We start from the raw sequence: 23,911 nt of genomic DNA, 5'->3' as shown, positions 1-23,911 counted from the left end.
ATCTGACCGAGGCCTACTTGCACATTCCTATTCGTGCCTTCCATCATCACTTCCTGCGGTTTGCGATCTTGGGGCAACATTATCAGTTCTGTGCACTTCCCTCTGGTCTGGTCACAGCTCCGTGGACGTTCACCAAGGTAATGGTGGGCAGCGTTGCGTAAGGAGAGCATTCTAGTTCATCCCTACCTGGACTACTGGTTGATTCGAGCGAAGTCGTTACAGGAGAGCACTCGGGTCACGACTTGGGTGGTGGAGTTTCTGCAGTCGCTGGGATGGGTAGTCAACCTTGCCAAGAGCCGGCTGTCTCGCTCTCAGCACCTGGAGTATCTAGGTGTGGTGTTCGACACCTCCTTGGGAAAGGTCTTCCTTCCTGAGGCCCGGGTAAACAAATTGCAATCTCAGATTCGCCTGCTTATGGCGTCCCAGTGTCCTCGGGTGCAGGATTTTCTCCAAGTCTTGGGGTCGATGGCAGCTTCCCTCGATGTAGTGAGGTGGTCGCAGGCCCACATGCGTCCTCTTCAGTATGCTCTTCTTCGGAGGTGGTCGCCTCGGAGGTGGTCGCCTCAGAGGTAGTTTGGATCACCTTGTTCCTTTTCCGGTCTTAGCTCAGGGCAGTCTTCGTTGGTGGCTCCAGACCCCCCCCCCCATCTTGTACAAGGGGCGAGTCTGGATCAGCCGCAGTGGATGGTGCTGCTCATAGATGCCAGTCTTCTCGATTAGGGAGCTCAGTGTCTAGGTCACTCAACTCAAGGCACCTGGGCAACGGAGGAGGCTTTTTGGTCGATCAATGTCTTGGAGACCAGAGCCATCTGTCTGGTGTTGCTAGCCTTCCAGTCCTTTCTGATGGGCAAGTCATCAGGTTTCTGACAGACAATGTCATGGCAGTGGCCTATATCAATCTTTAGGGGTACCAGGAGCACTTTGGTGGCACAGGAGGCGACTCTGCTCATGGTCTGGGCAGAGTCGCACCTTCAAGAAATATCAGCTTACCACATAGCCGGAGTGGAGAATGTTCAAGCGGAATTTGAGAAGTACTATTTCTCCTTTACTTTATTTGCACTCTTAACAATTGATAAACCTCAAGCACTGGCTCTATTCGCTTTACAAGACATATCAGAGCTCTCAGACAGCGCTCAGGGGGAGTACTGCTGACATATGACTTGCCCGCAGGCCAGTCTTTGTTTCCAACTTCCTCTACATTCTCATAGTCATGGAGTTTCTCTCCTATGTTTTATTTCCTGCTTTTTCCTCAACATTCTATTGACAGGAACTACATTTTCATTGCAGTTTTCCCTTTCGATTCCCATCGACGTAATAGGGCAGAGTATGGTACTGGGGTTCAAGAAAGGATTGGACAATTTCCTGCTGGAAAAGGGGATAGAAGGGTATAGATAGAAGATTACTGTGCAGGTCCTGAACCTGTTGGGCCGCCGCGTGAGCGGGCTGCTGGGCGCGATGGACCTCAGGTCTGACCCAGCAAAGGCATTGCTTATGTTCTTATCCGTATCGACCTGGGACAAGAACAGCTTCAACTAGTTTTTGGGTCTGGTCACTCTTCTTGTACATGCTCCTTTCCAATATCCAATCTATTGTATATTTTTTTTTGGCGTCTCCCTCTCCTAAGATCTAATTTGCCTGCCGCTCTGAGGTCTGCTTCTATTTCACAGCCTCCATACATTTTTGTTTTGTTGAGTTCTTACCTTTCACTCTTGCTGAGGACAGTTGTATAATGCTTATTAGTCCTCTATCTATTTTTCTTCCCTTACTCTCCACCTACTGGTATCAGACAATATATCTGATTTTGTGATGCACTAAACATTTCTGTTTTCCTTGGAGGCCAACACTTTAGCTAAGCTAGGGAGTCCCATCTGTGAGAATATACTACCTGTTTAACCAAGGATAAAGCACAGTTACTTACTGTAACATGTGTTATCTGGGGACAGCAGGCAAATATTCTCACAGCCTGCCCACCTCCTATCTAGTTGGTTTTTTTACTTGGGCATAGAACTAATAACCTCGTGAGCCGGCATCGGGCGGGAAGGCACTCACACATGTGCAGTGCAGACAGTCAAAGCTTAAAGAGACAGTACACTTTAGCACTGTCCGTACCGGACTCCATGGATGAATTCACCCATCTGTGAGAATATCTGCCTGCTGTCCCTGGATAACACCTGTTATGGTAAGTAACTGTGCTTCTCTGACCATTGTTTTGGTTTCTGACCATCTTTGCAGAACAACTGTCTGACCAGACCAACTGTCTACCTCGTTCCAGATATTGACCTCAAGTTGGCCAATAAACTGAAGGACATTATTAAACGTAATCAGGTAAATGAATATTAGTTTTGTTTAGGTTTAAGTTGTATGTTATCTTTAGAGTGTTTATGTAAAAATTGTTAGGGAACTTGGTTTAATTCACTGACTTGTTCTGCTTATATTTCATTTTGGAAGTTTATTTCATCATTTTTTAAATGTTCAAACATTTTTATTGATGATAATCAAAATACAAGCAGAAAAAATGAAACAAACAATACACAAGTGGTTCATATATTGAAGAACATCAATGCAAGACTATGAAAGCAATCGTCATCAGTTCTACAATACCAACTGCAACTCAAGCTGCTATCCCCCCCTAATAACAATTAGATAACTGGAGGCTATACCAATTACACCAGATTCTTATGGGCCCTGGAGAATACTTATCCCCTCCCCCAAAGAACTCCCCCCCCCTAACACTAACCACAAAGTTGGTGATGAACACATCACTTGGAGCACAGGTGTCAGACTTAGGCCCACCTGGCCGTTTTATGCAGCCCGTGGTGCGAGGCGGTGCTTTCATTGCCACCCCTGGTGTTTTCTTGCCAGCTCCCCAGGGCTGTGGAGTCGTAGTCAAGGAATCGGAGGAAATTTCGGGTACCTGGAGTCGGAGTCGGAACATTTATCTACCGACTCCATTTTTGAACTTGGCATACCAATCACGAGTGATTCTTTCAGCTATAGCACCCACTATATACACAGCACAAATGTTGCGAGCAGCTTCTGCGGCCTTAGAACCTTGATTAAAAGCAAAAAGAAGGTGGTGTCGAAAATGCTCATTTCTCTCAACTTGACATTCCATTTTAACGATCTGAAAATTAACCAGTGCTGTGGAGTCGGAGGAAATTTCGGGTACCTGGAGTCGGAGTCTGAAGCACAAAAAACTGAGGAGTCTGAGTCGGAACATTTATCTACCGACTCCACAGCCCTGCAGTTCCCTCCTCCTCACTGCTGCAGTGTACACAAAGCCATGGGCGGCAGCTCCTATCATGTCCTGTGTCTGAACCAGAAGCCTTCTCTTTGAAGTTGCAACGTCAGAGCGAATGCTTCCAGATGAGGTGCAGGATGTGCATAGGAGCCACTGCCTGTGGCTTTGTGCACACTGCAGCAGTGAGGAGGAGGGAGCCGGCCAGAAGATAATACCGGGAGCGGCATTGAAAATGCTGCAGTGCACTGCGAGCCGCATAAAACAGCCAGGTGGGAGCTGGCCAGAAGGTAAGACACCTGCCAGAGGGGGCACCTAGTTGAGGTACAGCATGGAGGGACGGAAACAACAAAGGTAGAGGGAATGATTTTATTTTGAATTTAGGGATTGAATTGTGTCTATTTTGAGAATTTACATCTGCTGTCTTTATTTTGCACTGTTCAGGAAGAACAGGGTGGGGTCTGGAGCAGAGTTTGGGTGGGGTCTGGCCTGCGACTTAGCCTGTGTTTTGGATTTTGGCTCCTCAGTGTAACTGAGTTTGACACCCCTGACTTAAAGCATAAAAAAAGAGAAACAATAGAAGCAAACTCAGTCATAGAACACCAAAAGCAAACATCAAGTAAAACCATCTAAAGGCTACTTGCACATCATATCACTCAAATCATCCTCCTTCCCCCCTCCCCCCCAACAACCCTTTATACCCTCTTCAAGCAGCAAATGTAGTGGAAAGAAAGAAAAAGGTCAGCAATTAGATGAAAAATGGCTAAATATTTTTGGAGTGTAAAGCCAAATCTCCAAGCTTATTGAGAAAATAGCTACGTGAACGAGGTAACAACCAATTAATGTAAGGACCCCAAATAGAATAAAAGCGTTAAGAGCATTTAAAAATGAGATTCAAAGCCCTAAATTCAAAAAGCAGCAGCTCATGCAAGGGATTTCTCCAGTGCCAGAAAGAAGGGGCCACTTTGTGCATCCAAAATTGAAGAATACATTTCTTACCCAATAGTCATGCCTTCAAGAACAAGAGCCTTGAGCCTCTCCCCTTGACCTGCAAGGCTGCAACCTGACCTAGAAGTACCCCACCAAGACGAAAGGTAATGGGCTGGCAAAATATCACCCAAATAACCCAGAACCTCCTTCCAAAAACTATTTATACTGGGATAGTGCCACAAAGCATGTATAAAAGTATTAGAAGCCCCTGTACACCAGCTGCAAATGACCAAAGAAGTCTTGCCCATCAGATAAAGCTGGTGTTGTGAAATATATGCTTGATAAGAGTATATGAAATTGACATTCTTGAAGTTCTGAGGAGGCCACCCAAGTGGGAACCAAATGGATTAAACATTGAAATTCTACTGTGGTCAAGTTGACTCCCAAGTTCATGGACCATCTGTCCAGCACCTCTGTGAAAACCCGCGGGGGCTGATTCTGATCCAATTTTTTTATAAAGCAATGATATAGACAAATGGTCCACTTCCTCAAGAGAAAAGAAATCCTCCCAAGTGCTGTGGGAAAGACCTGACATAATGGTCAAGTTGTCGGTAGGCAAAAGTCATTGTCCAAGAGGCCTCCTCCATGCCAAAAGAGCTCAGCGAACGTAGGGTGCCTACCGCAGTTAGTACATTTTGAAGAAGTATTATACCCTGTGAGCCCCATTTAAGAAAAACACCCAATTCCATTCCTAGACTAAAGGCACCATTGCCCTGTATCAGCAAAAGGCAGCTATATAGATGATTAAATCCACCCCATTTGGCAAGATCTTTCCAACCCTTCCTGGCTCTTTGATAAATTCTAGATGAGCGAATATGGCCAGGAAGTGCTCCAGCCCTGGCCTGAAGAACATAAAACAAATGAAAAGGAGCATAATAGGCTCATTCCAACTCCAAGGAAGAAAGGTGTGTTGTGCTATTATACCAATCACCGATATGACGAAGGAGGCAAGCCATATTATAGAATTGTATATCTAGAATCCCTAAACCACCCTGTATCCAATTCTCTATCAACTTGGGAAAGCACAATCTAGCTTTTTTCCCCGCCCAGCTAAAGTGGGCCACCATCTGATGCAATGATTTAATATCCCTTGATGTCAAGCGTAATGGGAGAGTTTGTAAACAGTAGAGCCATTTAGGGAAAATGACCATAGCATACAAACTTATGTGACCCATAAGAGACAAAGGAAGCATGGACCATTGCTGAAAACAGGTACCAGTAATCTTCACTAAAAGGGGTATATTAATATATTAAGAGCATACAGTTGAGAAGGGGTCAGCACCCAAATAAATGCCCAAATACTTGAAGGAACCTTGCGCTTTGTGAAGCGGACAATTAAACTGGCGACCAGGGACACCAACCGAGCAAGGTCTCCAAGTACTCAGATTTCACCAGATTTAAATGAAAGCCCGAATGGTCCCCAAATTCAGCAAAGGTTTTCAGTAAAGACGATAGAGAGTGCTCCAGGTTGGTGATGTGAAGTAGTATATCGTCAGCAAAGGCTGAGAATTTAAACATTTCCAAACCTATACTTATGCCCTCTATCTCTGGATGCGCCTGGATATCTTTGAGCAAGGAGTCCAAGACCAATACAAAGAGAAGAGGAGACAGAGGGCACCCCTGCCTCGTTCTCCTGCGCACCTCAAAAAGATCAGAAAGACCCCATTCACCAAGAGCTGCGTCATTGGAGTAGTAGAGCCCTAATCCCACCAAAAAACAACCCCCCAAATCCATAAGCCCGTAGCACTGCAAAAAGAAAGTCCCAACAGACTCTTGTCAAAGGCCTTGTTTGCATCAAAATTAACCAATAAAGAGGGCAGAGATGCAGCCCTTACTTTCTCTAAAGAGAGAAGTGTACGTCTCTAATTCTTTGATACTGAGTGACCATGAACAAACCCAAACTGGAGTGCCAACAGGTGGTAACACTTTAGCCATTCTATTTGCCAAGATCTTCCCAAATAATTTAGCCTCAAAGGATATCAAGAAGATGGGTCTGTAGGAGTCCAAAGAGTGAGGGTCCTTTCTTGGCTTCAAAAGTACTATATGATCCTTCCCTGGCTTCAAAAGTACTATAATTAAAGCTTCTCTCAAAGAAGGCGGCAAATCCACCGCCTCTATATGAGAATTAAAGACCGCTGCTAAACAGCTGGAGACCTGCGGCTGGAGAATTTTATAAAATTCAGCTACTAGACCATCTCTACCCGGTGCCTTCCCCAGGGAACCGAGCCCAATATTATAGGAGACCTCTGTTTCCTGTATGGGCGAATTCAGAGCTTACTGTTGTGCAACCTTTAAGGAAGGATGGTTGACGTTGTCAGTATACAAGGAATTATCCAGTTCCGTGCTCTCTGGTTCACTGGTTAAGTCCTGAAAAAATGTCTGAAATGCCTTTGTGATGACAGCATCTGTATGCACCAGCATCCCTTGACTATTACGGACTCGTAACACCCTCTGGAGCTTTGCTCCTGGGCTATCATTTTAGCCAACAAAGTAATTTCAATATCCCACCACCTCCCAGACCTGATCCAAAATAGAATGTAGTTTGGTGCTGGAGCAAATAGCCCGCAGAAGTGCCTCTTTATGGACAAAGTGTATGATGCACAGGATAACTGCCCTGGGTTGAGATCCTGTAGGGCACACCGGACCCACTCTGTGACTTGCGAGCCAGGATTCGAGGGAGCTCACCCTCACGAGACGACTCAGGTATTCCTATAAAGTGCAAGTTTTTCCATCTTGACTCGTTTTTGCAGGATCACCAGCGGTTCTCTCCCCGCAGGGGCTTGGTCCTCCAGGGCACTAAGTCTCTGTTGCAGTTCATAAATTTCAAATCCCACACTATCCAAACGTTCATGGGCTTCTTCCAAGCAGTCATATAATTTTTGTAATTTTTTTATCGAGAGCAGCTTCCACCGCCACTTACCTCAGCTGTGATTTCTGCTGTCCACGAGGCACAGACCAATGAAGGCAGCATGGCTGGCTGCTCCGCCATCTTAACATCAGGCCCCTTGATCTTCTCCTGATTTTTTGTTTGATTTTTTTTTTTTTTTTGTCGCCATCTGTACCCTCAGATAAGGATAAAGTAGATTTTTAAGGTCTCCAGATTTTTTAAAAAAAAAAAGCCAGAGGTGAGAAAACCATCACAAAGCAAGGTCCTATTGACGAATTAAAGCCGATTTGCTGGGAAGGGCACGGAGCTCCGCAATTCATTGACCGCTCTCATGCATGACATCACGTGACTCCCTTATTTCATCATTTATACAGCACTTAAATTAGTGCTTCAGTGGTGTTAAGTGTATTAGCAGCTGCAAGTCCCGCCTATGTTGAAACAGGAAGTTGAAACAAAATAGGCGGAGGGGAAGGACCTGACGTTAGGAGCCTGTCTTGATCTCCACCGCTGATGAATCGCCAAAGAGGGATGCATGGAAGGGGGTGTGGCTGGCTGCAGGTGGAAGGGAGAGGGCCAGATGGGAAGGCTCATGGAAGAGGTAGGAGCTCTGGAGCATGATGCCGACTCCAGCTGGGATGATTTTTTTTTTCAGGCTGCTGCAGTCACCAATGTCCCCTGAAATGACAAAAACCAGACTAAAGTGGCAAATTGAAAAAGCCACCCGGCTATTGTTACGTTCTCATCCCTGTTCCCCCTCCCCCCCACAGCCAGCATCTCTTACCCCTTTCCCCCCCCTAGCCCCCCACATCCAGCATCTGTCCCCCCCCAGCTCCCCACAGCCAGCATCTCTCACCCCCTTCCCCCTCTTAGTCAGCATTTCTCACCCTCTCATCCCTGTCCCCCCTCTCAGCCAGCATTTCTTACCCCTCTCCCCTCCCCAGGCGGCATCTCTCACCCTCTCACCATTGTCACCAATCCAGCATTTCTGTGTATCACTACCTCAGTAACACCTATTCCAGTTAATAGCAACCTGCCTCCGGTCCTGCAGGCTTCTCTCTACTGTGGTCCTGCCAAAGAAAGAGGAAATGACATCATCAAGTGCGGGACCGTGGTAGAGGGAATCCTGCAGAGTCTATGCAAGCTGCCTGAAGATGTTACTGGCAGCAATTCTGGCCAAAATTCTGCACAGACCTCGGGTAATTGAATCCCTGGGGAATTCTACTCATATTCGGCATTGCACATTAGCACAGAATTCCACTAGGAGTATAGTATGCAGGTGCTGAAGAGATACATGTGCAGATAGACAAGAGAGAAAGGTGGAGAAATATGTGGATGGGTTCAGTTTCTGAGAAAGGGGAGTGAAGATGCCATAGGAAGGTATATAGAGTGGTGGAGGTTGAAAGAGCTCTAGGTATGTGTGTTCAGAGGGGAGAGGGGGCTTGAGAGAGAGCTATAGGCTTCAAGAGAGAGAGCTCTAAATATGTGTTTCAGAAGGGAGGGTGGGTGCTTGCATGAGAGAAAGCTATAGGGGTGTGCTGGGACATTATTGGGAGATATAGAGAGAGAAAGTTGAAGAGTGTCCACCCTGGAAATGCAGCCTGCATGGAGCCTTGTTGATCAGGAGAAGATTTGGAGTAGAGAATGACACGGGGAAAAAATCTGTCCCCGTCACTGCACCGTCCCCGGCCCACCATCCTCTGCACCGCCCCGTCACCGCCGTTCCCTTCACCGCCCCGTCACCGCCATCCCTTTCACCGCCCCGTCACCGCCACTGCCATCCCATTCACCGCCCCGTCACCGTCCCCGTCTAGCACCCATCTTCTTCCCTCCGCTCCCCCATAGTCTGGCATCTGTCTTCTTCCCTTCCAGCGTCTTCTCCCCACTCTGCCTTCCACATTTCCTTTCAGGGTCTGTTCCTCTCTACCCTCTTTCAATGTCTGTTCTATTCCTTTCCACCACCACCCTTCCCTCCCTCCTTTACCATCTGTTCCTTTCTACCACCCTTCTTTCATATCTTCTATCAGTCCCCCCACCATCACTAGCAGTCTCTCTTCTCCCTTACCATGAGCAAATAGAACTTCTGAAAATTGTATTGCTGAGGCATTATTTCTGGTACGCCTTTTTTTCCAGATGGATAATGACATCAATTTTATAATTCTTACTGTCTGCTCTGATTTCATTCACAATTTGGTTTGTGTTTTGTACCTGAGGATTCCATGAGGCATTTAACCTTTTCCTGTCTCTTCTGTGATTTCAAGTTGATTCCTTCAATAATGGAGTCTCAAGGCAGTAGCAGTTTTCTATTTTGGGCTCTTTTGACATTGTTTAAGGGATTTCTTGTACATTTGGTGCTGGTCTTCTTTGATGAGGTCACTTCAGAATCTTTTTCCAAGGAAGAGAAACTTTTTCCCTTTCACCCCTCCTTCCTTGTGTGAGCCGGAACACGCGGTCCCCGCAAGCAAGTAATTTTATATCATTTTCATTCTATTCATTCATAGAAATTAAAGTCTAGATAATGCCAGTCACATAACAAAACATGATTTTACAAAAATAATTCCCTGCACAGTCAAGCCTGCAAGGATTACTAGATGTCTTTCAGCAGCTCCCCTCCCTCCCTCCCCCTTACCTTTGTGGCCAAGTCAAAATGATCTACCAACAATAAAAATTTAAAAACACAAAGCATGCTGTACGCAGAGAAAATGTTAATTATCATTTATATTCTGCGGGTTTTCAAAGAGGTCAAGGCAGATGACTTTATGCAATGTCACCTCAGTAACAACTATACAAAAATAGACAAATATTCCCCCTCCCTTTTTACTAAACTGCGATAGCGGTTTTTAGCGCAGGGAGCTGCGCTGAATGCCCCACGCTGCTCTCGACGCTCATAGGCTCCCTGCGCTAAAAAACGCTATTGCGTTTTAGTAAAAGGGGGCCATAGTGCAAAATATAGACAGCAGATATAAATTCTCAAAACGGACACATTTTGATCACTAAGTTGAAAATAACATCATTTTTCCTACCTTTTTGTCTGGTGATTTCATGAGTCTCTGGTCCTTCTTTCTTCTCCTGCCTCCCCCTCTTTCTTTCTCTCTCCCCCTGGCTCCCCTCTTTATTTCTGCCTTTCTTTCTCTCTCCCCCTGGCCCCCCTCTTTATTTCTGCCTTTCTTTCTCTCTCCCCCTGGCCTCCCTCTTTATTTCTCTCTCCCTCTGGCCCTCCTCTTTCTTTCTGCCTTTCTTTCTCTCCCCCTTGACCCCCTCTTTATTTCTGCCTTTCTTTCTCTCTCCCTCTGGCCCCCCTCTTTATTTCTGCCTTTCTTTCTCTCTTCCCCTGGCCCTCCTCTTTCTTTCTCTCCTTCTTGACTCCCTCTTTATTTCTGCCTTTCTTTCTCTCTCCCCCTGACCCCTCTTTATTTCTGCCTTTCTTTCTCTCTCCCCCTGACCCCTCTTTATTTCTGCCTTTCTTTCTCTCTCCCCCTGACCCCTCTTTATTTCTGCCTTTCTTTCTCTCCCCCCCTAGCCCCCACAAAGCCATCGTGCCAATTTCTTCACTTCCACGATTCTTTCCCTACCCTCACCCCCAAGCCAGCAGCCGATTTCTCCCAGCTCCTTCCCCGATGTCCTGAACTTCATCGGGCAGCAGCAGCATTCACAATTCACTGCTGTTGCCCGCTTCAAGCCTTCCTCTCTGTTGGTCCTGTCTTCATGAAAACAGGAAGTAGGCAGGACCCGGCAGAGAACAAGGCCTGAAGCCGGCAACAGCAGCGAATTGTAAACGCTGCTGCTGCCCGAAGAAGGTAATGGAGCACGAGGCAGACCGCTTCTCCCCCCTCCCAGCCGAACCCCCGCTGACCCTCCTATCTCCCCCCCTCCGTGAACCTTTCCGACCCTCCCAGCGAGAGCAGCAAACTTCCTTCGCGGCTTTCTCCTCCCTCTGCCGCGTCACTGATGACGTCATCAGTGATGCGGCAGAGGGAGGAGAAAGCCGATGCTACTGGAGGGAGGTTTGCTGCTTTCGCTGGGAGGGTCGGAAAGGTTCACTTGGGGGGAGAGATAGGACGGTCAGCAGGGGTTCGGCTGAGAGGGGGAAGAAGCGGTCTGCCTCGGTGCTCCAAGGCCTGGCGCCATTACCTTTTTCGCCCCTCCCGCCCCTCCCTTGGTACACTACTGCTCTCCAGCTCTCCTTAGTTTGCCGGTTTTCTTTTTCGGCGACCACGCACGCGCGGCTTCTCAAAGTTCAATCTTCTGCTCTGCTGCAACTTCCTGTTTCCAGTTGGGTCAGAGCAGAAGATTGAATACTGAGCAGCCGCGCGTGCGCAGCTCTTTTGAAAGTGTTCCGGTCGCCGAAAAATAAAGCCGGCAAACTAAGGTGAGGTGGAGAGAGGAAGCTGGTTAAACGATCGAGCCGGCGTGCGGGTGGGCGAGTGGGGGCTGCGGGGACTGCACGATCCTTTATGCCTCACTGCGGTGACAAGACCATTCACCGTTCCACGGGGCGGTGATGGCCTTGTCCCCGTCCCCGCAGAGGCTGCTAATTTTCATTCCCCGTTTTTGGCGGGTTACCCGCGGCTAAACGCAGTAGCCGCGGGTAAACTGCCACCGTGTCATTCTCTAATTTGGAGTTCTAGTAGTGACAAAAGTGGCCTCTAAGAAGAATTGTTACTGTGGAGGAGTTTCTCTATGAGCTCTGTTGGTAGGATCAATCTAAAATTTTAGAGTCTGGTTCGTTTCTTTTGGGAGAGAAGAGAAAAATTGAGAGAGGCTACTGTGGGGGAGGGGGAGAGTTGAGAGTATAACACAGAAACACAGTAAATGATGATAGATAAAGACCTGCATGGCATCCAATTTGTCCAACAAAGTAGCCAGAGCCGTACCCACTCTGTGTTGGCCCTAGTCACTCCTATGCTTAAATGCTGGTTGTCAAGTCTCCACTATGTCAACCATATAGGCAATTAAACATGATGGGGATGATATGTGGTTATAACCAAGAGTACAAGTATAGCTGATAATAATCAACTTGCCAGTCAGAATGTCTTCCCTCCCTCCCAATCTACATGACATCCTCCCTCGCAGCACGTGGGGACAGGGATTTTATATTAAGGCTGTTGGGGTGGCTGGGAAGGTGATAGCTTTAGGCTGTGACTGCTAGAAGAAGGTGGGCATGCAGTAGTGGGGGTTTAAACTTCAGTTGCTGAATAGGTGGGCAATGGAGAAAGGCTAAGGCTGTGACTTTTGAAGGTAGGTGGCTGGGTACTCCCCCCCCCCCCTTACCCACCATTAGCAACTGCAGTTTTAGCCTTTCCCCCTTTGTGTTAGCATCTGTAACCTAAAATCTCTTTCTGTTGCCAGTTACAATGTAGGTGGGTTGGCAGTGGAGTGAGTCTTTTAATCTCGCCATTCCTACTACTGTTATAGCTTGCTGTACATCACCTTGAGCACATTATGAATGTGTGATTTTTAATTATACATAACTAAATAAAAATTCTAGTTGTTCCAAATGTGTCTTCTAGATTTTTGTAGATCCTAAGAAAGTTTTATCAGGACTAGTCTTAAACCTGGTATGTTAGCTGTTTTGTTCCTCTGCAAAAAATTTTAGACCTGCTTCCAGAATAGCAAATTCAATAGTTTAAAGTCCCTCTTACGGTTTTTCATGCATTTTCTCCCCATCTCTCCCCAATCTTTATACTCATTTAGGGAACTGTCACTGATGAGAAGTCAAAAGCCTCACACCATGTTTACCCCATTCCTACTTCAGTGGATGATGGTAAGTTTGAATAGAAACATGATCTTTTGTCTTTTTTACTGCTGGGTGGTATTATGAACGAGCAGAACAAGTATTTATCCCAGGACAAGCAGGCAGCATATTCTTTACGCATGGGTGACGTCACCGACGGAGCCCTCGGTACGGACCTTTTTAACTAGAAAGTTCTAGTTGGCCGCACCGCGCGTGCGCGAGTGCCTTCCCGCCCGACGGAGGAGTGCGTGGTCCCCAGTTTCTTCGTTTCCGCGGAGCGAAGAAGACGCGTGTGTTTTTTCAACGGCCGTTGAACTCACTTTTTGCCTTCCCGCTCGCGTATTTTTTCTTATTTTCTTTATTTTTACCTTCGGGTTTCTCTCTCTTAATTTACAAAAAAAAAAAAAAAAGACTTTGATTTTTTCTACCCTTTTTTTGTTTTTGCCCCGGCGGGGCCTGTTGCCATTATCCAGGCCTCGGGGTTCGATTTTGCGGAGGCTGTTTTCCCCTTCATGCCCCCGCAGGCCGGTTTTAAGAAGTGCCAGCGGTGTGCCCGCCCGATCTCCCTCACTGACCCACACAATTGGTGTTTGCAGTGTTTGGGTCCGGAGCATCGGGCGGACTCCTGCACCCGCTGTGCTACTCTTAAAAAACGGACACTTAAAAACCGGCAAATCCAACAAAATCTTTTTTATCCCAGGACAAGCAGGCATGATATTCTCACATGTGGGTGACGTCATCTACGGAGCCCCAGCGCGGACAGCTTTTCAAGCAAACTTGATTGAAGTTTCAAGTTTGCACACTGCACCACGCATGTGCATGCCTTCTCGCCCACTAGAGGGCGCATCCCACCTCGTGGTCCTCAGTTCAATTTTTTCCGCGGAGCAAGAAAGCCCTGTGGATCTGAGCTCCAGTGTTTTGCCTTCTAGCTGCCGCGTTCAGTTTGTTTTTCGATCGAATTAGTTCGCGGTGCGTTTTTCCTTTCGGTTCTTTTCTTTAAAAAAAAAAAAAAAAAATTTATTTTGTTTTTTGTTGGGCTCCGGGGGCTCCCGGAAGCCGTGGCCGCGGGACGTCGGTCGTTCCCGGCCTTCTTCTTTTTCTTCGTTGATGTCCCGTCCTGTTACGGGATTCAAAAAATGCAGCCGGTGTGAGAGGTTACTTTCCATCACTGACCCTCACCGGTGGTGCATTGTCTGTCTTGGGCCCGAACATCCGACAGTGTCGTGTGATCGCTGTGCAACTTTCCAGAACAGGGCCCTCCGCCGCCGTAAGGCCAGAATGGCTGAATTGTTCGCCGTCGACGCGCCGCCTAAGGCCTCGACGTCGGCCTCGGCTTCGGCCCCGGCCTTGACCTCGGCCTCGGCCTCGGCGTCCTCGGGGGCCTCGGCTTCGCCTCGGCCCTCGTCTTCGAAGACGTCGTCAGCGAAGCCAGCTTCGGGTAAGTCCTCTGTTCCATCCCCTTCAGCAAAGAAGCCATCCTCAACTCAGTCTAAGGCGGGAGGGTCGACCCCGGCCCCGCATCGGACCTCGACTCCGCACACCCCGAGGGAATACTCGAGACCGAGGTCGCCCTCCAGGGAGTGTGCCCCGGACTCGGAACTCCCCACCTTCGTGGGGATTCCGGCCTTCCAGGATCTCCTTCGAGCCCTGATCTCATCGGAGCTGTCGGGAGCCCTGGAAGTGTTGCAGCGTGCTGCGGTTCCGGCGGCCTCGACCTCGGCCGGGGCGCCTTCGGTCTCGGAGGCCCCGGCCTCGGCCCCCTCGACCTCGGGAGCCCCGGCCTCGGCGACCTCGGTCTCGGGTACTGTGGCCCCGTTTACCTCGGTCTCGGCCCCTCCCCTGACCTCGACCTCGGGGGAGCCTCCTGAGCGGAGTGTGAGGCCCAAAGAAAAGTTGCGCAGAGTGCGCCGTCTTTCCTCCTCTTCCTCCGGGTCTTCCCGGGACGCCTCGCCCTCGACGCGACCTCGGACGAGGCGCCGATCGAGGAAGTCCAAGCGGGCCCGAGGCTCGCCTCGGCGCGATCGTTCCTCGTCGCTCGGGGGCGAGGCGCTGCAGGTGTCGGAGTTGCGCCTCGACAACCCGAGGCTCCTCCGCTCACCTCGTGGGAAGTCTTCCCGTGCCGCCTCGCCGAGGAAATGGGAGAGTGTTCCACGAACCCCGGGGTCCTCGCCCAAGGGTTCTGCGAGGAGGATAAATTCCCCTTCCCCCTCGAGGGCCTTGGAGAGGGGATCCTGGGATTCGGGATCGGTTAGGGATCCTCATTATTCTCATGAGGCCTCCCCCCTCTCCTCGGTGGGGCGGTCGAGAACCCCGTCTCCCCAGGCTAGGCCGTCCTCTTTTTCATCCTTTGTCCAGGACATGGCCCGAGCCCTGGGGATTGACCTGATGGTGGGTTCTCAGTACTCCAAAGAATTTTTGGAGGAACAGGACCTTCCCACTCCTCCTAGAGAGGTACCTAGACTCCCTCTCAACAGTGTCCTTCTGCAGACCTGGCTGAAGAACTTGTCAAACCCTCTTACAGTCACGTCGGTGCCTTCAAAAATGGAATCTAAGTATAGGACGATTCCCCCTAAAGGGTTCGATAAGGCGCAGCTCTCCCACCAGTCTCTTCTGGTGGAGTCTGCTCTTAAAAAATCACAGCCCTCACGGGTTTCTGCGGCGGTTCCACCCGGCAGGGAGGGGCGGACCCTGGACAAGTTTGGCCGTCGCCTCTATTCAAATTCCCTGATGGCCACCAGGGTTCTAAATTACGCCTTCACCTTTTCCTCCTATTTGCGTGGTATGGTGAAGGACCTTCCTCAATATCGAAACTCGTTACCGGACTCCCAAAGAGCAGGATTCGATACGTTTATATCCAACCTGTCTCAATTGCGGTTGTACCTATTCCATGCAGTGTACGACGCCTTTGAGCTGGTTTCGAGGGTGTCGGCCTTCGCGGTGGCCATGCGCCGCTTGGCCTGGCTTCGCACCCTCGATATGGACCCAAACCTGCAGGAACGCCTTGCAGACTTGCCTTGTGTGGGGTCCGAGTTATTTGACGAGTCATTAGACGCGGCGACCAAGCGGTTGTCGGAGCAGGAGCGCTCCTTAGCATCCCTGGTCCGCCCCAAACCTAGGCCCCCGCCGCAGAAACCCTTCCGGCCTCCGCCGCGCCGATACCCGCAGAAGTCGACCCCGGCTTTCTCGAGACCGCCTCCGAGACGTCCGTCTCAGCGAGGCAGAGGGGGTCAAACCCAAGCCCCGGCGCAGGGCCCTTCTAAGCCCGCGCCTTCCTTTTGACGGGCTGAGCGGACGGGGCGGGTTCCCCTCCGCGCTTTCACAGGAACCCCTTCCTATCGGGGGGCGTCTTCGGTCCTTCCGGGAGGCATGGACCGTGATTACCTCAGACGCTTGGGTGCTCCGGATCGTCTCCGAGGGCTACTCGCTCAACTTTGTGTCCTCGCCGCCGGACAGTCCCCCAAGTTTAGTCTCTTGCAACCGTTCGCAGCTACCGACCCTTCTGACCGAAGCCAAAGCCCTCTTGAAGCTTCGAGCGGTCGAGCCGGTCCCCAAGGACCAGTGGGGTACGGGGTTTTACTCCCGTTACTTTTTGGTCCCAAAAAAGACCGGGGACCTGCGCCCCATACTGGACCTCAGGAAGCTCAACAAATTCCTGGTCCGGGAGAAGTTTCGAATGCTATCTCTCCCGGTTTTGTACCCTCTCTTGGAGGAAGGGGACTGGATGTGCTCCCTCGACTTGAAGGAAGCATATACCCATGTTCCGGTGCACCCCGCCTGCCGAAGATTTTTACGATTCAAGGTGGGGGACCTCCACCTCCAGTACAGGGTACTGCCCTTCGGCCTGGCCGCGTCCCCACGAGTATTCACAAAGTGCATGGTGGTGGTTGCGGCGACCCTGAGGTCTCGTGGGCTTCATGTGTTCCCTTACCTGGACGATTGGCTCATCAAAGCCCCGACCAGGGAGGGGGTTATCTCAGCGACCCGACAGTCTATTGCCTTCCTGCAAACTCTCGGGTTCGAGATAAACTTTCCAAAGTCTCAGTTGAGGCCGGCTCAGTCTCTTCAATTCATAGGTGCGGTGCTGGACACGGTGCGCCTGCGCTCCTACCTTCCGACCCAGCGGTTGGAAGCCTTGGTACGGATGAGCCGCCAGGTCTCTCAACTATCGAGGGTGTCGGCCAAGCGCATGATGATGCTGCTCGGCCATATGGCCTCGACGGTACACGTCACGCCGTTTGCGAGGCTACATCTGAGGATCCCTCAGTGGACCCTTGCGTCCCAGTGGCGTCAGGAGTGCGATCCGGTGTCTCGCCTCATTTCGGTGACTCCGCTTTTGCGGAAATCGCTGCGTTGGTGGACAGACTCTTCAAATCTGTCCATGGGGCTACTGTTTCACACTCCCCCTTTTCGCAAGGTCCTGACCACGGACTCCTCGGAGTACGCGTGGGGAGCCCACCTCGACGGTCTTCGCACGCAGGGCCTGTGGTCGGCAGAAGACCGTCGGTGTCATATCAACGTGCTGGAGCTTCGGGCCATCTTCCTAGCACTTCGAGCCTTCGTTCACATATTGCAGGACCAGGTGGTCCTCGTCCGCACGGACAATCAGGTGGCAATGTACTATGTGAACAAGCAGGGGGGAACGGGGTCTTGGCCCCTCTGCTCCGAGGCTCTTCGCCTTTGGGAGTGGGCGGTCTCCCGGAACATCTTCCTCCGGGCGGTCTACATCCAAGGAGAACTGAATTGTCTGGCGGACAAACTCAGTCGACTTCTGCAACCGCACGAGTGGACTCTACACTCAGCAGTTCTGCGCGAGGTTTTCGCTCGCTGGGGAACGCCACAGGTGGATCTGTTTGCCTCTCCGGAGACACACAAACTACCACTGTATTGTTCTCGGATGTACTCGCTGGATCGTCTGGAGGCGGATGCCTTCCTTCTCGATTGGGAAGGGAGGTTCCTGTATGCATTCCCTCCTTTCCCTCTGATCATGCGAACGTTAGTACATCTAAAATCGTCCACGGCCACGATGATTCTCATAGCACCTCGGTGGCCGCGTCAGCACTGGTTCTCCCTGCTGCTTCAGCTCAGTGCCAGGGAGCCGCTTCCACTGCCTGTCTTTCCTTCTCTGCTGTCTCAGAGTCAAGGATCCATGTTGCATCCCAATCTGCAGTCATTGCACCTGACAGCTTGGTTTCTTGTTCCCTGACTCCTCCGGATCTGTCTCAATCGGTGAGGGAGGTGCTGGAAGCCTCCCGCAAGATCTCGACGAGGCTTTGCTATTCGCAGAAATGGACCAGGTTTTCCACCTGGTGCTCGTCTTTTCACCTGAATCCGGTATCGGTCCCGGTATCCTCGGTTCTGGACTATTTATTCCATTTGTCGCGCTCTGGCTTGAAAACCACTTCGGTGCGTGTTCATCTTAGTGCGATTTCTGCCTTCCACCAACAGCTGGATGGACGCCCTCTGTCACTCCATCCCTTGGTGACACGCTTCATGAAAGGGTTACTCAGGGTTTGTCCCCCTCTTAAACCTCCTCCTGTCGTGTGGAATTTGAATGTGGTTTTAGCTCAACTGATGAAACCCCCTTTTGAGCCACTCAACAAGTCCCTCTTGAAATTTCTGACTTGGAAGGCGGTGTTTCTGATTGCCCTCACCTCCGCTAGGCGGATTGGGGAGTTGCAAGCCTTGGTTGCGGATCCCCCTTTCACCGTCTTCCATCATGACAAGGTGGTTCTCCGCACCCATCCTAAGTTTGTCCCTAAGGTTGTTTCTGATTTCCACCTCAATCAGTCCATTGTCCTTCCTGTGTTCTTTCCCAAGCCCCACTCCCATCCTGGCGAGGCGGCGCTTCACACGCTTGACTGTAAGAGGGCGTTGGCGTATTACCTTCAACGCACCAGGTCTCATCGGAAGGTCCCTCAATTGTTTTTGTCCTTCGATCCCAATCGATTAGGGCATCCAGTTTCCAAGCGCACTCTGTCTAACTGGTTGGCTGCGTGCATTTCCTTTTGCTATGCTCAGGCTGGCCTCCCTCCCCCAGGTCGAGTCACGGGGCACAAGGTCCGAGCGATGGCAGCTTCGATAGCCTTCCTCCGATCCACTCCGATGGAGGACATATGTAAGGCTGCCACTTGGTCTTCGGTTCATACATTCACCTCTCATTACTGTCTGGACACTTTATCCAGGAGTGACGGCCGGTTTGGCCAGTCAGTTTTGCAAAATCTGTTTTCCTAAATTGCCATCCTCCCACCTGCCCTTTTTCGGTTGGCTTGGAGGTCACCCACATGTGAGAATATCATGCCTGCTTGTCCTGGGATAAAGCACAGTTACTTACCGTAACAGGTGTTATCCAGGGACAGCAGGCATATATTCTCACAACCCGCCCGCCTCCCCGGGGATGGCTTCTTGGCTAGTTATGGAACTGAGGACCACGAGGTGGGATGCGCCCTCTAGTGGGCGAGAAGGCATGCACATGCGTGGTGCAGTGTGCAAACTTGAAACTTCAATCAAGTTTGCTTGAAAAGCTGTCCGCGCTGGGGCTCCGTAGATGACGTCACCCACATGTGAGAATATATGCCTGCTGTCCCTGGATAACACCTGTTACGGTAAGTAACTGTGCTATTCGGCACCGGGTCGACGATGGACTCCTCGGCATCGACAGCGGTACCATCTAAATCGGCACAGTCTACTTCGACGCCGCCCGACCCCGCATCGGCGCCGCTGGCGCAAGGTAAGCCGGCTAAGAAGCCTCCCCCTTCCCTCGAGCGCCCACCAGCCACAGTGGCGACACCGACCCTACCGGCCTCGCGCCGACCCCGAAAGCGCTCCGCCCCGATTTCGGTGAGTGCCTCGTCATCGGCCTCCTCATCGCCGGGGCGTGGAGCGGCACCTAAGGAACCGAAGCAAAAGAAAGCGGTTCCGGTGCCTCCCCTGGATGACCGAATTGCGGCCATCCTCCAGGTTCAACTGCAAGACCAGCTGAAACATCAGCTCGAGCACCTGTTGCCTACTATCTTGGCACCGCTCCTTTCGGTACCAGACCGACCCGAGCCCCGTACCGAGCCACCGGTATCCACCCCATCGGTACCTATTAATACCTCCATGCCGATTCTTTCGGCCCAGCAACTTCAGGCCCATCCTGTGGTTCACTCCCATGCCACTGCGGATCCTCCTCGGGACCGGGCGGGGCACCATTCTTCCCGGGACCGGGACCGACACCGGTCCTCTTCTCCCGGTACCGTTTCGGTACGCTCTGGGAAATCTTTGTCCAAGACTCACCATACCGAACCTTCCACCCCGGTGTCGCGGCACGCACACCCAGAGGTCCGGGACCCAGACTTGTGGGAAGAGTCCCCTCCCGGTACCGAGGAGGACCTCTCCTCCTCCGATGAGGATCCCTCGGCTCCTGACACCACCTCCAAACCCGAGCAATCCTCCTTCTCAAAGTTTCTCAGGGAGATGTCTGCAGCCTTATCTCTCCCTCTGGAGTCAGACTCCAAGAAATCCCAAGCCTTTCTAGAGGCTCTGGATTTTGAGCAACCTCCCAAGGAGTTTCTTAAATTACCCGTGCACGACATCCTACGGGAAACCTTCTATAAAAATTGGGAAAACCCCCTTACAGTGCCTGGGGCCCCCCGCAAGTTAGATAACCTCTATAGGGTTATCCCAATCCCAGGATTCGATAAGTCACAACTCCCCCATGAGTCTCTCCTGGTTGAATCCACCTTAAAGAAGACTCAGGGCTCCAGTGTCTATGCCTCCACCCCTCCTGGCAGAGAGGGTAAAACCATGGACAAGTTTGGCAAGAGGCTCTATCAGAATGCCATGCTGGCCAACAGGGCGAACAACTATTCCTTCCATTTTTCATTCTACATGAAACACTTGGTTCAGCAGCTGTCCGCCCTCCAAAAGTATCTACCAGAGAGGAAGATTCCACTTTTTCAACAACAAATCTCTGGTCTCCTTCAATTGAGAAAGTTTATGGTCCGCTCGATATATGATTCCTTCGAGCTTACCTCCCGTGCCTCTGCCATGGCTGTAGCCATGCACCGCCTGGCCTGGCTGAGAGTCTCAGACTTGGACATTAACCACCAGGATCGTCTGGCCAACGCCCCCTGTCTTGGGGATGAACTGTTTGGTGAGTCCCTGGATTCCACCACCCAGAAACTCTCTGCGCATGAAACCAGGTGGGACACCCTGATTAAACCAAAAAAGAAGGCTCCGCCTGCACGACCTTACAGGCCTCAATCCTCATACCAGCGCAGATTCTCAGCCAGGCCACTCAATCCGCCTTCCCAACATCCTCGGCGGCCACGGCAGCAACATCACCAGACACAGGCTCGTTCTCAATCCACTCAACCCAACAAGCCTCTTCCTCCTGCTAAACCGTCTCAGCCCTTTTGACTCTTCTCTCCAGGGCATAGCCAGTCTTCCACCTTCGCTACCTCTTCCACAACCAATCGGGGGTCGCCTCCTCATATTCTTCAGCCGTTGGGAGGTCATCACATCGGACCAGTGGGTCCTCAACATCATCCACCACGGCTACTCTCTCAACTTCCAGACTCTTCCACCGGACAACCCTCCCGTAGAGTCTGCTTCTCACTCATCTCAAATCCCCCTCCTCCTGAGGGAGGTTCAATCCCTCCTTCTTCTCAATGCCATCGAAGAAGTACCTCCAGACCAAAGGGGTCAGGGATTTTACTCCCGCTACTTCCTGGTACCCAAAAAGAGGGGAGACCTCCGTCCCATTCTCGATCTCAGGGACCTCAACAAGCATCTCGTCAAGGAGAAGTTCAGAATGCTCTCCCTTGCCACGCTCTACCCTCTTCTTTCTCAACACGACTGGCTATGTTCCCTGGACCTCAAGGAGGCCTACACTCACATCTCCATCAATCCGAATTCTCGCCGCTACCTGCGTTTCCAGGTGCACCACCGTCACTATCAGTACAAGGTGCTTCCCTTTGGCCTCGCTTCATCTCCCAGGGTATTCACCAAGTGCCTTATAGTGGTAGCGGCCTTCCTCAGGTCTCACAACCTCCAGGTATTCCCCTACTTGGACGACTGGTTGGTGAAAGCACCTACGTCTCAACTTGTGCTACAGGCTACTCATCACACCATCTCTCTCCTCCACCTCCTGGGGTTCGAGATCAACTACCCCAAGTCGCATCTGCTTCCCACCCAGCGACTTCAATTCATCGGAGCAGTTCTAGACACCACACTAATGAGGGCTTTCCTTCCCTCCGATCGTCAGCAGACCCTGCTCCACCTCTGTCGTCAGGTCCTCATGCATCCCACCATTCCTGCCCGACAAATGATGGTCCTCCTGGGCCACATGGCATCGACAGTACATGTCCTTCCTCTGGCTCGTCTCCATCTCCGAACACCTCAATGGACTCTCGCCAACCAATGGTCACAGACTACGGATCTTCTTTCTCATCCCATCTCTGTGACATCATCTCTTCAGCAATCTCTCCAATGGTGGTTGAATTCCTCAAATCTTTCCAGGGGTCTGCTCTTTCATCTGCCCCCTCACTCCATGATCATCACCACAGCTGCCTCCCCCTATGCGTGGGGAGCCCACCTAGGAGATCTACGCACCCAGGGTCTTTGGACCCCACAGGAGCGTCAACATCACATCAATTTCCTGGAACTCAGAGCCATGTTCTACGCCCTCAAGGCTTTCCAGCATCTTCTCTGCCCTCAGGTTCTTCTCCTGTGCACAGACAATCAAGTCGCCATGTACTACATAAACAAACAAGGCGGCACCGGATCTCGCCTCCTTTGTTTGGAGGCTCTACGCATCTGGACCTGGGCCACGGCCCGCAATCTCTTCCTCAAGGCTGTCTATATCCAGGGCGAACAGAACTACCTGGCCGACAATCTCAGCCACATCCTTCAACCTCACGAGTGGACACTGGATCCTCCAACACTCCTCTCCATCTTTGCTCGCTGGGGCACTCCGCAGGTGGACCTCTTTGCAGCACCTCACAATCATCAGCTGCCCCAATTCTGTTCCAGACTCTTCTCTCCTCATCGTCTGGCCCCGGATGCATTCCTGCTCGATTGGACGGATCGGTTCCTGTATGCCTTCCCTCCACTTCCTCTGATGTTGCGGACCTTGTTCAAACTCCGCAAAGACAGGGCCACCATGATTCTCATCGCCCCTCGGTGGCCTCGACAACACTGGTTCTCCCTCCTGCTTCAACTCAGCTCCAGGGAGCCCATTCCTCTTCCTGTGTTTCCTACTCTACTTACACAGCAGCATCAATCTCTACTACATCCCAATCTGTCTTCGCTCCACCTGACAGCTTGGTTTCTCTCGGGCTGACCTCTCCAGAGAATCTTTCTCAGCCTGTCCGTCTCATTTTGGACGCCTCCAGGAAACCGGCCACCCTCCAATGTTACCATCAGAAGTGGACCAGGTTCTCCTCGTGGTGTCTACGGCATCATCATGATCCCACCTCTTTAGCGGTGGAATCTGTACTGGACTTTTTGCTCTCACTGTCCAATGCTGGCCTCAAATCTACCTCCATCAGAGTCCACCTCAGTGCCATCACTGCGTTTCACGAGCCTATCCTCGGAAAACCTCTCACGGCTCATCCACTGGTTTCCCGGTTCATGAGAGGTCTCTTCAATGTCAAACCACCTCTCCAGCCTCCTCCTGTCGCCGGGGACCTGAATGTGGTTTTATCAGCACTCATGAAACCTCCGTTTGAGCCTCTTGCCACAACTTCGCTCAAATTTCTTACCTGGAAGGTGCTTTTCCTAATTGCCATCACCTCTGCCAGGAGGGTTAGCGAACTGCATGCACTGGTCGCCGATCCACCATTCACTGTTTTTCACCATGACAAGGTGGTCCTGCGTACCCATCCAAAATTCCTTCCGAAGGTGGTCTCAGCTTTTCACCTCAACCAGTCCATTGTGTTGCCCGTCTTTTTCCCTAAACCCCATTCTCATCCTGGGGAACAGGCACTGCACACGCTGGATTGTAAGCGTGCCCTGGCCTACTACCTTGACCGTACCAGGGCTCACCGCTCATCTCCTCAGCTCTTTTTGTCTTTCGACCCTA

At 51.0% G+C, this 23,911-nt stretch overlaps 1 protein-coding gene across 4 annotated transcripts in view; it reads left to right on the top strand.

Annotated features, from left to right (window-relative positions):
- The window catches only part of SMARCC1 (SWI/SNF related, matrix associated, actin dependent regulator of chromatin subfamily c member 1), a 383,361-nt gene that overhangs the window by 46,677 nt on the left and 312,773 nt on the right, over nt 1-23,911 (top strand). For all 4 annotated transcript variants that reach the window (XM_033931941.1, XM_033931940.1, XM_033931939.1 and 1 more), the window contains exons 5-6: nt 2,233-2,325; nt 12,807-12,876. In XM_033931941.1, the coding sequence (XP_033787832.1) occupies nt 2,233-2,325; nt 12,807-12,876 (163 nt within the window). The remainder of the gene's footprint in view (nt 1-2,232; nt 2,326-12,806; nt 12,877-23,911) is intronic.

The sequence above is a fragment of the Geotrypetes seraphini genome, chromosome 2, assembly GCF_902459505.1.
Source record: "Geotrypetes seraphini chromosome 2, aGeoSer1.1, whole genome shotgun sequence".
Lineage (NCBI taxonomy): Eukaryota > Metazoa > Chordata > Amphibia > Gymnophiona > Dermophiidae > Geotrypetes > Geotrypetes seraphini.
This window is presented reverse-complemented; position numbering and strand designations above follow the sequence as displayed.